Source organism: Hylobates moloch, unplaced genomic scaffold (genome assembly GCF_009828535.3).
Source record: "Hylobates moloch isolate HMO894 unplaced genomic scaffold, HMol_V3 SCAFFOLD_8, whole genome shotgun sequence".
NCBI lineage: Eukaryota > Metazoa > Chordata > Mammalia > Primates > Hylobatidae > Hylobates > Hylobates moloch.
The window spans coordinates 125296924-125312046 of NW_026652283.1; the positions used below are offsets into that span (position 1 = coordinate 125296924).

Genomic DNA, 15123 nt, shown 5'->3' on the forward strand with positions numbered 1-15123 from the left:
TAAATGATACAGGTTGTGCATGACCTTCCTGACAATGTCAGCCTGTTTACTAGGAGGTCTGTTTGGAATTGCAAACATGCTTGCATGGAGAGTTGATGGACACCATTCCTGATAGAGAGGAAATGGGATGGGAGTAGCAGCTCACGCCTGTAATCCCAGCACTTTGGGAGGTCCAGGCAGAAGAATCTCTTGAGGCCAGGAGAACAGCCTGGGCAGCATAGCAAGACACTATTTCTACAAAGAATACAAAAAATCAGCTGGGCGTTGTAAGGTGCACCTGTTGTCACAGCTACGCAGAAGGCTGAGACGGGAGGACTACTTGAGCCCTGGAGGTCAAGGATGCAATGAGCTATGATTGCACCACTGTGCTCTGTACTCTGGGCAACAGAGAGAGGCCCTGACTCTAAAGTTTAAATCGATCAGTCAATCAATCAATCAATCAAGAGTAAATGAGTCAACCCTTTCCCATCATTGAATCTTAAATTAGCTATTGATTTGAAATTTAGATAAATTTGCCCTTTTGTTTATAAATTCATACTTCCACTTTATCAACTGCTAGAAGCAGCATTCTTTTTCTCCTGATATCCTTTCTCACTCTTCAGTGTACCAACTATTTCCTTGCATTTTACTTGTAGTTATTGTTCCCAGAATCCCAACAAGGGAGATATGGGCTTATGCCTGTGAGAAGGCAGACACAGGGAATTAAATAACTGGTTAAAGTTCTCAGAGCAAGAAACAAGAGGGGAATTCAAATCTTTGCACGGTAACTTGGTGCACTTATGTACCTTCATAAGTCAAGCTTTAAGTAAACAATGTGGTCCCAAGCCAAGCTGTGATGAGTACAAACCCCCCTTCCCTGGGTGTTGCTTTCTTCTCCCTTTGTACGTGGGTCATGCTGGCCTCATGCTGCAGATATGCAGAACCGTGGACGATCTTTGGTGCCCCTCAACACACGACTATAGCTCATTCTTTAAAAAAGATATTTACAGATCGCAGGAATCTGCCCCTCAAGGCACCTCTGGTTAAATGAGGAGCACACATAGGTGAATAAATATACAGGTAATTCGAGGACACTGTAGTGAGTGGAGCAGATAACATCCGACGTTGGGGAAATGCATTCAAGCTGAAAGTGACTCATTCTTGGAGGATCAGAGAAGAATCTGCAGAGGATGTGCAGTTTAAGCAAAGTCCAGAGAAGTCAGTGGGGGTTAGCTTTGTGAAGACCTGGTGAGGAAGATGCCTCAGACATTCGGACAACAGTAAACAGTTTGTACAGTTTGAAGCATCCGAAAGACAGGTAGAGTTTTGCTGGATTCTGTGTGAGCAGGAGTTGACCAATTCCCTAGGAGTGCTAACAAAAGTAATTTTCTAATAAATACCAATTGTTCAAAATGTGAGTGGCAGGAAAAAAATGGAAAAGGAAATAATAATTATTACAAACAAAAAAGAAAGAACTCTAAAGCAGAAAAGGTGTAACTTCTTTACCCAAACAGCCTTCTAGATTTTCAAAATTCGCGAAGATCTTGCATTATTCATTGAGCAATCTACATTGTGCATAACCCTGTAACATGCAGTTAAAATGCACATGTTGATGTAGACGATGGCTTGACATTAACCTGAAAAGTGGCTGCTATAGTTTTACCCCGGCGTGTGCTTTCAGGTATCACTAGTCGACACTTCGTATATTCCCTTGGCCTCTGAAGCTAGTATTGGATTTCCTCTCTAGGTTGGAAGCACAGTTTTTTTCAGGTGCAGAAAAGGCTACCATATTCAAGGTTCCACGACTCGCACCTGCCTTGCCAATTTAACATGGAGTGGGACACAGACCGCATGTATACGTAAGTGTGATTTCTTCCAGCACCATCAGAAGTAACCTATTTATTGTGAATGTCTGAGAAGTGTTTACCTCTAAGGGAAATAATGAGAAATTGTTTTTTAATTCCCTAATCCTAAACTTTGGATGTCCTCAAAGTTTGGTTCCCTAGAACTGGCAGCATAAGCATTGGCTGGACATTGGGTTGTGAAGGCCGCTCTCGAGCCCCACCCTTGACCTTGAACCAGAGACTCTAGAGGGAGCTGGGGAGGAGAGAAGGGGGACAGTTTAGCTTAACAAGTGCTCCAGGAGATTCTAAGGCACAGTAAAGTCTGAGAAACTGCTTGACACCGAAGATAAGTGAGAAACGTTATATTGAACATTCTTCGAGGGAAAACTTATTTGTACGTGCTATTATTCTTCTAGGATATTTACATCAAATTACCAAAGAGAGGATGAACTGAATACTGTCATATGTCAGAGTCTAAGTAGAAGTGTTTAAAAGATTATTCTCGCTATAACAGGAAGTATATATGAATTGATCATTCAAATACGTACTTAAGGATCACATTTTATTTTGTGACTTAATCATGAGAATTAGAAAAAATATATGGATGAGTAGTATGTGAATTATTCATTTCACTCACTCTGAATTTAGTGAAATGCAGTGTCTTATTCTTGCTATATTAAAAATAAAAACATTAATAGAATGTTATAAAAATATCTTAGTATATAAGGTGTGATTTTTGGGTGTGTTTATTTTAAAATGATCTCTGCTCTAAATCACTACTCAAATTATATGTTGATAGTATATGTACATATGTATGTATATACATACACTCATATATATATGCATGTGTTTATATAGAATATGGAGCTTGATAATATCAGGTATTTGTTATGGTTACTAATTAGTGAAACAGTGAGAAGACTCAAAACAACTGCATGCACAATTTGAAATTTGTAAACTTGGCCGGGCGTGGTGGGTCACGCCTGTAATCCCAGCACTTTGGGGGTGCCGAGGTGGGCGGATCACGAGGTCAGGAGATCGAGACCATCCTGGCTAACATGGTGAAATCCCGTCTCTACTAAAAACTACAAAAAATTAGCCGGGTGTGGTGGTGGGCGCCTGTAGTCCCAGCTACTCGGGAGGCGGAGGCAGGAGGATGGCATGAAGCCAGGAGGCGGAGCTTGCAGTGAGCCGAGATCACGTCACTGCACTCCAGCCGGGGTGACACAGCAAGACTCTGTCTCAAAAAATAAATAAATCATAAATAAATAAATAAAAATAAATAAATAAAATTGTAAACTTGTTTTATAATAATATGCCAATCCTTACTTGCGGCATGTATGCAAACTTTATAAGGAATGGAGTGATTTGAGATATAGAGTATACATTATAGTCTCATTTATTCCTAAATTATATTTTAAAGAAAATAAGAATCTATATTAAGTTTCTAAATACACATTAAATTTTTAGCAAAATAATTAATTAAATTGAATAATAATAAATTTGGTAGTTTCCACAAGAACAAAATCAAAGCATATCTAAATATTCACCAGTCTCTATAATTTATAAGACTGGGCTTTTAAGGATCTTTAACATATTTATTTTGGTAGTATAGCAGAAGTGTTTTTTATTTCAAAGCTGTGATCTCAACTCTAAATCTTTGCACATTATTACCTATGTATAAATATATATAGGATGGGTGTAGTGGCTCATGCCTGTAATCCCGGTACTTTGGGAGGTCAAAACAGGAGATAAGCTTGAGGTCAGGAGTTCTAGCACAGACTGGACAATGTAGCAAGACTTCATCTCTACCAAAAAAAATTACATATATCTGTGTATATATATGTGTATATACATACTGACTGCATAACAATTTCCAAACTATTTTAATCTATTCATTTCTCTAGACACATGTGCTAACTTTACAATAAACAAAGTCTCAATGTTTCCTAATGTTGTTTCAGCTCACGCCTGCAGACAGCCAGAAACCCCGGCGCATGCGGATGTGAGAGCCATCGATCTTCCTACTTTCGGCTACACCTTAGTGTACACCTGCCATCCAGGCTTTTTCCTGGCGGGTGGATCTGAGCACAGAACATGTAAAGCAGACATGAGATGGACAGGAAAGTCGCCTGTGTGTAAAAGTAAGTCATTGATCAAGGAGTGGCCTACTTTTCCAAAGAGCAAGGGAAAAGATCAGCTTCCCATCAGGCTAGTGTCCATGTGTGGGACCCATAAGTAAGAGCATGAGGCTGCAGCATCGCCACCTGCCTCGATCCTGCTTCATGTGCCTCAGCTGTGTGTGTGTGAACGTGTGTATCCTCAGTGTTTGACGCAATGGTGGCACAGCTAAATGTATAGTACAATTAGTATGCAATTAGTACATAATAAAATGATCGTATTGTTTTAAACCAAAAGAGAAAAGCTATTTGGTTAAAGAAAAGCATTCTGATTTAAAAGGAAAGTAATGTTCGGTATAGTTTCAGGAAAAGTCGTTCTTAGAGATGAAAATGAATAAATATCACCAAGTATCTGAGAAAAATGAAACTCTGTGTTATTTTTAAGACCACATGCTGTTTGTGGTAAAACCCCAGTTTGTGTGTCCCTGACACTGATTCTGCTTTTTAAAATTACAAAAGCAATTCCCATGGAAACAATCCATTAATTACAAATGTGTGTGTTTACAAGTGAGAGTCATCAGCCTGGGTCAGGTTTGACGATAGCTAAACTTACGGGTTCTCCGCTGTGTGTAATTTATAAATCCATGGAGTCTAAACAGCATAAACCAAAAACGATGGCGTGTGAGACAGTCAGTGACTTTAGGTTTTGTTTCCTGGAGCCTATTTATAGTTCTCATATTAGGGATTTTAAAGAGACTTCTGTTTCCCTTGCCCTTCCCTGTTAGAAATAGAAGAATGAAAACTTTTAAAATGGTAATTCATAGTTGATATAAAACTGTGAAAGCTAAGAAATTATGACTTAAATCTAACTTGATAGACCAAAATGAACATTCCGCAATGGAAATAATTTTGAATTTTTCAGTAGTAACTTATAAATGCATTGATTTGTGTGGGGTATTGGACAATCGAGAGGGACTATAACGTCATGGTTATTTGGGTGGGGTGTTACCTTTTAGTATGTGGCAGGGTATTCCAAATAGGATATGAGAAATGACATAGAAGGCAACCTCCTTTGCAAGGCTCTCTGTTGTAGCACTTTAAATGGAAATAGACGTAGATAGATGGACATTGATTTTTCATCGTTAAACTCTGCTTTCCCACAAACACCAAGAATATTCTGCTGTAAAGACATGAGTTTAAAATGTATATGTATAAGGTATTCATATTTTGTACATTAAAAAAATCTGGAGAAAGGAAAATTGCTTCAATTTGACATTTTTCAAACTTACTCAAAAATTAATGTTTTTTTTAAAATGATAATTTGTCTTTTTACTTGTAGGTAAAGGAGTGAGAGAAGTTAATGACACAGTTACTAAAACTCCAGGTTTGTATACCAGACCGGTTCTAGATTTCAGTCAAATAAAGTGATTTGTTCTCTACTCTGCACAGTGAAACCATTTTCAACATTTAAATTTCTGAATCCATTAGTCCCCCACAAAGTTAATGTTTCTATTATTTAAAACACTAAGCTTACATAGAATTCTATGTATTTCACAACAGTGGTTTGTTAATGAAATAACATTACTTCATTTAAACAGAAAACCTTTGGTGTTATCACACAGTTTCATTCAAACTTGCCTTCGGCATTTGGTAGGGAGAAATGAAAACACTGATCGTTCCAAGTGGTATAATGGAGAGCCTTATAAAGAGGGTTGTGACATTTTTCCTCCAAATGAGGAAGCTCATATCAGTGAGGCATTTTTACAGCGTAAGGTGTTAATGTAAACAGCTCAAACACGGAGCCTGATTTTTTCCAAGTATCTCCGTTCATTCAGGCATCCTCTGCCTTCTAAAATGTTAATTATAGTTTTTTGTTGTATGTGGTGCCTTTTGCTAAATGCATTATATAGCAAATCGCAAAGATGAAGTCCTATTTCCTGAGGAAAGTTTTTACTACACAAAATCATCTGGCATGTTCTGTGTTTTAAATTTAAATTATTTTTAAATAACAAAATGTATCCCAAATTATATTAATTGAAGTTGGGTATTTTGTTGTTATTGTTGTTGTTGTTTTATCAGAAACAGAAATCCTTTGTGAATATATAAGATCGCTTGACTAGTACTTTCTTTATTCAGGTTTTAACACTGTTTTTTTTTTGGACATAAGCTCTATTTTAGAATCAAACATGGAAAGAGTATTTGTAATGCTATTGTCAGGATGCTGTGTGACACATTTAATTCTTAGACAAGGAGAAATATTGTCAGGATGCTGTGTGACACATTTAATTCTTAGACAAGGAGAAATATTGTCAGCATGCCGTGTTAGACATTTAATTCTTAGACAAGGAAAAATGTGCCAATATGATGAAAGGAATTTCTCCAATCTGCATAATAAAGAATATAAAATGCTTTTTAAATCTTTCTAGGCTATTTTATTTAAATATTACCTAAAAATCACATACAGAAGTCAATGCTCTTTATCCAGGCAACATGTTCTTCAACGGAAGAAAACACAATCTCTTTTTGTTATTATTGTTGTGTGTGTGTTTTGTTTTTTATTTGCTTATTTTGTGTTTAGGATATTGAAATATCTATACACTCCTTTTGTAGGTGCAAACATTGTTATCAATATTCCTTTTCTTATACTCTTGGAAAGGAAGTGCTAACTGAATGTGATTCCTCATCAAGGTGGTACATTCTAGTACAGCTCAGCTATGTGGCTGCTGCGTTATACTGCAGGCTGCCAGCAACAAGTGAAATTATAAAGACCCAGAAAGATGGCCTCTGCCACATGACTCATGGTCCTATTTTAATACACAGAAGCCACTTCTAAGACATTGGTTGTATCTTACCCTACCCAGCCAGGCCTGGCCCATTCCTGTGAAACTTCAACAAGGTTAACTTAAATGAATGCTTGATCAAGTGGATTAGTAACTTCAGAAGAGCATATAAATTCTAATTAGGGAAAACATTTTTTATGTACTTTAAAGGCTATTAATTTTAGTAATGGAAAATAAAGTTATTTTGAGGTTGCTGATTAAAATTGGGGCCTCTGTTGTGCTGGCAGTGGCTAAGTAGATGTGTCTAAAATCAGTGATTTATAAGCAAATGTGTTAGATACTTGTGTGGATATATGAGTTGTTAACTTATTTTATTATCACTATTATTATGAGAAAGTGGGGTCTATTCAAGGCCAAAGGAAGCGATTATCTTCTCTTCCTCTTTAACCCTTCTCTTGCTAGGCCAAGTTTTATAGGTTTAGCCTGCATAGGAAAACAAGAAAATGGCCAGTTGGGCTGAAAAGAAAAGCATGGGTATAGGCACAATATACTTTTGTCCTCATTATTTGTAACTGTAAATGGACTTTCTGAAAAATAGGTTAGGGAGACATGAATCTTCATTTCCGCCTAGCAACTCAAGCAATGTGTTTTGACCAATTATGCTTATCATGAATCTTGTCTAATTAAATAATTCATCATAAGGCAGAAAACAAAGAAAAATGCTGAAATCGTCATGTGGATGTATACACTACAGTTCACGTTCATGTGTGAAAATGGCAGGATTTTATACACATTTTTAAACAGATACATGAAAAATAAGGTTTTTTTTCTTAAGTATTGAAAACAAGAGGAAATATCTAAGTAATCTTTGTAAGTTTTCCTGTCGATGAATTCTATGCTTTAAAAAGACTGCCTTTTATTACTGAATTTCAAAAGACATATATAAAAGAAACATTTGAAATTATGAGCCCATCTCTTCTTACTCATGGAATATTTTACACAGAGATTAAAGAAGAGCAGAAGAGCATGAATGAGAGAGAGGGACTCTCCTTACGAAATAAAGACTCTGAAGTGAAAGGGCTTTGTCTTCCTAAGTCCACTTGGTGCTGGAATATCCAGTCCACTTGGTGCTGGAATACGTAAGCTTTTTCAAGACAGGGCTTTGCTGTCGTAGTGTGTATATATATATATATACATACTCAAATATATATATTTATATATATATTTATATATATATCAGTTCTTCTGAGCCTTCCAAGTCTTTCAAAGAGTAGACTTGGATATTACTGAAATATCAGTAGTGATTTCATGGGTCAGGTAAACATATTTTTTACTAAGCACAATAAAAACTAAACTAGCATCAGAAGTACCAATTCACCATACCCCATGACCTTGGAAGGGCTGTTAAAATAGGTATGCTTTGGCTTCTAATAATAATAAAAAAAACCATAAACACAAATGTCTACTTGCATACCATAATAATCTTCGCACCTGCTTCTTTTGAGTTTCGCACATGCTATGACTAGCGATGCACTAGGCTCCCCTTGTCTTCATCACTGCCCTCATTTGTGATCTCTCACTAAGCAGTATTATGCCTTCTATGTTTAATAATGTCTGAATTTATTGTTTGTGTGTGTGCTGACATTCATCTGTTTCCCCCTTCCCACAGTTCCTTCAGATGTCTTTTTCGTCAATTCAGTGTGGAAGGGGTATTATGAATATTTAGGGAAAAGACAACCCGCCACTCTAACTGTTGACTGGTTCAATGCAACAAGCAGTAAGGTGAATGCCACCTTCAGTGAAGCCTCGCCAGTGGAGCTGAAGTTGACAGGTAGGTCCCGAAGAATTCCCTCAATGCATGGTGTGAGCGGAAATAGACCTGATGTCTTTTCACAGAGAGGTGATCTAATAAGTATTAAGTACTTATTAATGTCGTGTTGGCTTTGCATACACTGTAACTCATTGGAGCCTCTCCCTAGCCATGAGAGGATGGTATTATTTTCTTATTTTAAAGATTACAAAACCAGTACAGAAAAGTGAACTGATTTGCTCAAAATTATGCACATATTAAGTCAAGAATCTGAGATTCATATACAGATACTGCATGTCTCCAAACTTTATTTTTAATACCTTTTTTCTTAACTCATCTGCTCATCATGAGATTTTTAAAATAATCACACAATTAATAAAATAAAATAGCTTTGATTTATATGGCAAACACTATTTTAAGCATTGTATGTGTATTATCTTTTTCATTCTTACATTAATTCTGTGATGTATTTTTATTGTATACTTTTTTAGAGATTTTTTAATTAGCAAAATCAAATATGTTATTTTTTATTCTTTCTGTGGAATAAGGATATCGAACTTAGTGGAGTGGATTATACCTATTCAAGATAGACAAGGATTTAAGAAGTGATTTTCAGGGGAAAATAGAAGCTCCTAAGCTAAAATTCACAAATAAAAATACAATTTCTGTTTGAGTTTTCTATTACCTATGATATTATCATCTCCGTACCACATTCCACATCAAGTGGATTAAAGGGCTGAATTGCTAACTTTCTCCAAGGTAAGCCTGACCTGCTGATCTTTTCACAGGTGTTTACAAGAAGGAGGAGGCCCACTTACTGCTGAAATCTTTTCAAATTAAAGGTCAAGCCGATATTTTTGTAAGCAAGTTTGAAAATGACAACTGGGGACTAGATGGTTATGTAAGTACATGTGTAAGTTCTGTGACAAAGCACAGGCTTTCTAAACATCTCTCTGTGCAGACGTGAGGGCTACGGATTGGAGGCTTCTGAGTAGAGCCGTCTTGGGTCTGCCCCTTGAAAACTCAGCTGCCCATCTTCTTGACAGAGTGTCCATTTTATTCCTTCATTTTATAATGGAAGAAACCAGGTCTAAGAAGTAAGACATAAATTGGCCATCCTGAAAGGGGTGGTTACTGTTGAGGACAGAACAAGACCTGAAATCCAGGGTCTATGGTGTTACTGCTATGTTATATCATGAGTGGTGCCATCAGAAATTTTCCGAGACCACTTGCTAACCATGCTGCTCGTTCTAAAAGAAATCATTCCCAGATAAATAGAGAGATTTAAGACGTCCCCCTTAACACCCTTCTTTGCAAGTTAACCATTTGTCTGTGTTCTAATTCAGTATCTGACTTAAGGGTAGACAGCCATACATGATGTCACCTGCCCAATAGCTGGAACACAAAGCGAGTTTTCCATAGTGTAGATTATTTCTTAATTCATACCTTTGTCTTCCCTTAGAAAGTGTAGTTAACAAATAGATATATTGTAAAGTTGACTATCATTTTTAAGATCAAAATGAGATTGTGAGCATTTGCATACATTAGTCAAAGTTCACTTCTGTGTTGGTTTCTGATCTTTAACTGTAAATGTGTCAGTAAGGAGTGGCAAAAATAAAATACTTAACCAGTAGTATCTAAATATGAGATACAACAGTTATATTATATTAAAATAAGATATTATTCATCCCTTTGTATACCTTTTTATTTCTTTTCCTTTCTTTCCTATATATCAGGTATCATCTGGACTGGAAAGAGGAGGATTTACTTTTCAAGGTGACATTCATGGAAAAGACTTTGGAAAATTTAAGCTAGAAAGGCAAGGTAAGTTGCACTTAGGATATTTTTTAAAGCAAATATCAGTTTGGCTTTCCAATGATTTTTCTAAGAAGAAATGGAAAAGACGACTCTAAAAGAAACCTAAACAAAAATAATGAGAGAGACTAACATATTTTACAGCTGAATGAAAAAAATTATTTTGAATAGCAAAATAGACAAACACAAAGCTGGAAATAATGCAATAAATATACCAGACATAATATCTTCACTATATCAAGAGCTATTAAAAATAAGGGAGAAAAAGATGAAAATCAAGTATAAGCAAAGTATATTACCCAGAGAAAACTAAGAGTTCTTAAAAGGAAAAAAAAAAAAAGTAAGAGCAATTAAAAGTGGCCAACAAACATATAAAAAGATCTTCAGAAATATATATACATATATTTATATAGTAACAAAGATGATTATTTTTAGTTATTGGAATGACCAAGTTTTAAAAATTGGTTTGGGGTTGATAGTAGGAAAAGAGCCCCATGTTTAATTTTGATGGATGTATGGGTAGATACAATTGGTCAGTACTTTTTTCATCCAACAATTCTCTGTCTAGAATTTTTAATCAGGCAAATGTGTAAATTGTTTTCTGCATATTCAGGCATGTCTAAAGCAGAATTGTTTTAGTAGCGGAAGTTAGAAATAACCTCTGCATGTTGCCCATCTATCATAAAAGAATTGCTTCAATGAGTATTTTTATGTAACAAATTATACTACCTACGAAACAATTATTATTCAGTATATTTATTTAAAGAAATCGGGACTATATATTGATGTGGAAAGAGGTTTGATTTACAAATGAGAAAAAGCTTATTGTACATAGACAGGTAAGTCCTCCTTCCTTCTTTAGCTTTCTGTACTATTTGATTTTTGCCTTAGTGATTAAAGGAGGAACATGTGTGGAAACAATCATCAGATCTGAATGTTACCTCATCTGCTTCCTATTTTTGTCTATCTAGGATGAGTCACAATATTCTTGAGCCTATTTCTTCATCTTAAAGCTCAGTATAGACGTTCCCAAGGTTCTTATGAGATTGAGAGGCCACGTAAGCATTGCTTTGTGCATGCTACAGCTCTTTTTGCACAGAAGTCGTTATAATTGTTGCAATCCACAAATAAAAGGAAATGCATTTTTGTAATAACCTTGGCACCGTATTTCTCCTACTTGTAGAATACTATTCACACATTATTTTTATAAAGAAGAATATTACCTTATAGGCTTTGATACCAGAGCCACCTTTTGGAGGAATGTGAGTGTACAGTTTTGTGATGATTACCACTGATGAACTTATTTTGTAAGACTTTTATCAAAGTGCTGAATATAAAAAAATGTCTACTGGCCTGTAAAAGGGCAAAAAAAGGATAATTAATCGTAAAATACTTTACTTCCACCATTCAACCCGCAGTATTATTAAATAGAAGAGCATTATAATGTTGGCAATGGCTGAGATTATGTTTTAAACTGGGTTATATTATTTTGAGGTAATGAAACAGAATAAATGCATTAGACCAACACTAATGATGGGTAATGTTTTTTCTCTTGCTCTAAGCCAAATCCTGGAGTTATTTGTCCTCCTTTCTCTCTGTAGCACACGCTCTAGTAATTTTGTTGAAGGACACCCCAGTGAGCTGTACAAGATGCTGTGTAGATGTCTAAGTTCACTGATCCAATGAACTTGACCTGAACTATCAGTTCGCTATTACACATTTTCTTTGCATTTCCCCATTTCATTTTAATCTAACAAAATAACAGCTTGGTTTAACAAGGAATTTTTATTCTTATGTGATGATGAGCTTATTGTCAGGAAAAACAATTTACTTTACAAAATAATCTGACTCATAAGTAAGTCCCCCCTTCAACTAATTAGAAAAGTTTGTGTTTAAGTAATTCTGCAACAGCAACCATTCATTTAAGAATGATGGCAAGCATCTGTTTTTATGGATAAAAATAAACAACCTCCTAATTTTCTCTAGTCAGTAGATAAACCAAAAAACGTGATTTTCATTAAGTGGATACTAAAATAAAATTAACTTGAATGACAACTTTAATGCAAAAACTTGCATACGAAACTCAACAATAAATTAGTTTCCCCGTTAAGATTGAATGACTCAACCCTAACATACACACAAAGAATGAGAGAAAATGCATAAAATTATGTACCTGATAAATGACTTGTATCCAGAATATACAAAGAACTCTTATGGCTCAATAATACAGAGGCAAAAAACCTAAATAAGAAATTGACAAAAGATTTGAGTAGATATGTCTCTAAAGACATGCAAATGGCAATAAGCGCATGAAAAAACGTTGATTATAATCATTATGAGGGAAATGCAAATCCAAACCACACTGGGATACCACTTCACGTCCACAAGGATGGCTGTGATCTAAAAGTCAAATAGCAGAGGGTGGCAAGGAGGCGGAGGAACTGGAACTGTCATACTTTGCTGGGGAAATGTGAAATGATGCGGCTGCTTTGGAAGACACTCTGGTAGTTCATCACATAGTTGTTACTGTAAGCTCCAGCAATTCCACTCCTACACGGGTAGCCAAAAGAACTGAAAAATATGTCACACAAAACTTGTACATGAATGCCTAAAGCAGCATTATTTATAATAACCCAAATGTGGATACAACCAAAATGTGTATCAATGGATGAATGAATAAACAATATGTAATACAGCCATACAGTGGGATATTAGTCAGCACTGAAGAATAAAATATTAATGAATGCTACAACACGGATGGACCTTGAAAACATCATGCTAAGTGAAGGAAGCCAGATTTAAAAAGGCCAAATAGTCTATGAATCCATTACAGGAAATGTCCATAACAGGCAAATCCAAAGAGATGGGACGCTGATTAGTGGTTGCCTAGGGCTGAAGGTTGGGATGAAGGAGAAGGAAGAATAAAGCTAAGAGATACTGAGATTCTTTTGGAGGGACACCAATCTTCTAAGTGAGACTATGGTGATGATTTCACCACCCTATGAATACACTGAGAAAGCCTTGGATTGTGTGTTCAGCTTAAGTGGATGAATTATATAGGACAGTCATGCATCGCCTAATGACATTTTGGTCAACAAAAGATCTCGTATACACCAGTGACCCCACAAGATTATAAAGAAGCTGAAAAATTCCTAACACCTGGTGACACCGTAGCTGCCATAATGTCATAGTGCACGGCGTTGCTCATGTCAGAGCCACTGGCTGTACCTATAGCCTAGACGTGCAGTAGGCAACACCATCTAGGTGTGTGAGTGCACTCTGATGCTCACACAGTCGCGAAATTGCCTCATGAAGCATTTCTCAGAAGGTATCCCCAACATGAAGTGTTGCGTGACTGGATGTGCATTTGTCTCAATAATGCTTTTTAGAAAATTGAATGACCTAGCTTATCACATGTGCAAAGATGCTCACCCTGCTTCTTCAGTAAAGCAATGTAAATTTATAAATACCTAAATACTGTGTTTGATTTCTCATCGTAGTAGCAGCAGCAACAGTTGTAGTTGCAACAGCCATGGAACCAATAATAACTTGTGGAAGGCGGGCGATGAGAGAGGAGGAGGGAAAGGGGAAAACAGGCAGGGGGAGGAGAAGGGAAAAGAGGGTAGCAGAGGGATCGCACATAGCTGTCCATGTGTTATTGTAAAGACCCTCATGGGATAATGATTGAATGAAATTTCAGTGCCTCTTTAGAGAGCAATTAAGTAGGGTGTAGCAACACTAAAAGGTACAAATTCTGCTTGTCAATAGTTCTACTTCTTAAGATTTGTCCTATATAATGTAGACTCCTGGTTATGTGTAGATATAGGCAAAAGATTTCATTGCAGCATTAGAAAAGTACTAGAAACACCCTAAATGTCCCTGGACAGTAGACTGGCTAAAGAAATGTTGTTATATCTAGTCAGTAGAATACTATACACCTTAAAAAATTAAATCTGATTCATATATACCAATGGAAGACCCTCAAAAATATACTGTTAAGGTTAAAAAGCCACATATACAAAATGCAAATAATATTACCAATTATAAAAATAAGAAAAGAGAAATAATCACACATTTTACGTGTGCATTGTTGGAAGGACAATTTTAAAACCCTCAACTATAAAGAGGAACTGCCTTGTAGGGCAAGGAATGATTATTTTAATTTTCCTTTATATTACTTGTTTTCATATCCCTTTATGCCATTTTAATTAGCACAATGTGTGTATATTAACCTTCAAATTATTAAAACAAGGGCAAGTAACTGAAATTAACTAGGAGCTGCAGACATATAATAATCTCACAGTAAGTTTGGTTATGTAATTCACAAACACCTTCTTATGTGTTGTTCTTTGTTTTCATGTGAGGTGTCTTGTGACATGTAGATTTTCCAGCACTTTATTATTTGGAAATTTGTTATCTATTATGGATAAAAGTATGTATCTTTGTTTTCAGATAAAAGAAAGTAACTGTGGTTAATGTAAGTATAATACACATTTATAAGAATGAGACAGATACTGCCAGAATTACAGAAACTTGAAGATCAATGTATGGCAACGTAATGGAAACTAAAAGATATTTGGGTGCTGAAATGCTATACAGACAAAACTTTTTTTTTTAATTTCGCAAATATATGTTGAGCACATACTGTGCTCTAGGTTTTATTGCAGGTTCTGAGGAGTCAAGAGGAAAGCTAACCAAACCAAACCAAACCAAACAAAACAAAACAAAAGCCCTGGCTTCAGGAAACTTAAATTTTTGTAACTGAGTCCGTGTGA

At 35.9% G+C, this 15123-nt stretch overlaps 1 protein-coding gene across 1 annotated transcript in view; it reads left to right on the forward strand.

The window, feature by feature from the left end:
- CSMD1 (CUB and Sushi multiple domains 1) overlaps positions 1-15123 on the forward strand; it is a 2040038-nt gene that overhangs the window by 2015620 nt on the left and 9295 nt on the right. The window contains exons 64-69 of the mRNA XM_032158987.2: positions 1727-1838; positions 3788-3967; positions 5283-5327; positions 8393-8554; positions 9322-9434; positions 10270-10357. Of these exons, the coding sequence (XP_032014878.1) occupies positions 1727-1838; positions 3788-3967; positions 5283-5327; positions 8393-8554; positions 9322-9434; positions 10270-10357 (700 nt within the window). The remainder of the gene's footprint in view (positions 1-1726; positions 1839-3787; positions 3968-5282; positions 5328-8392; positions 8555-9321; positions 9435-10269; positions 10358-15123) is intronic.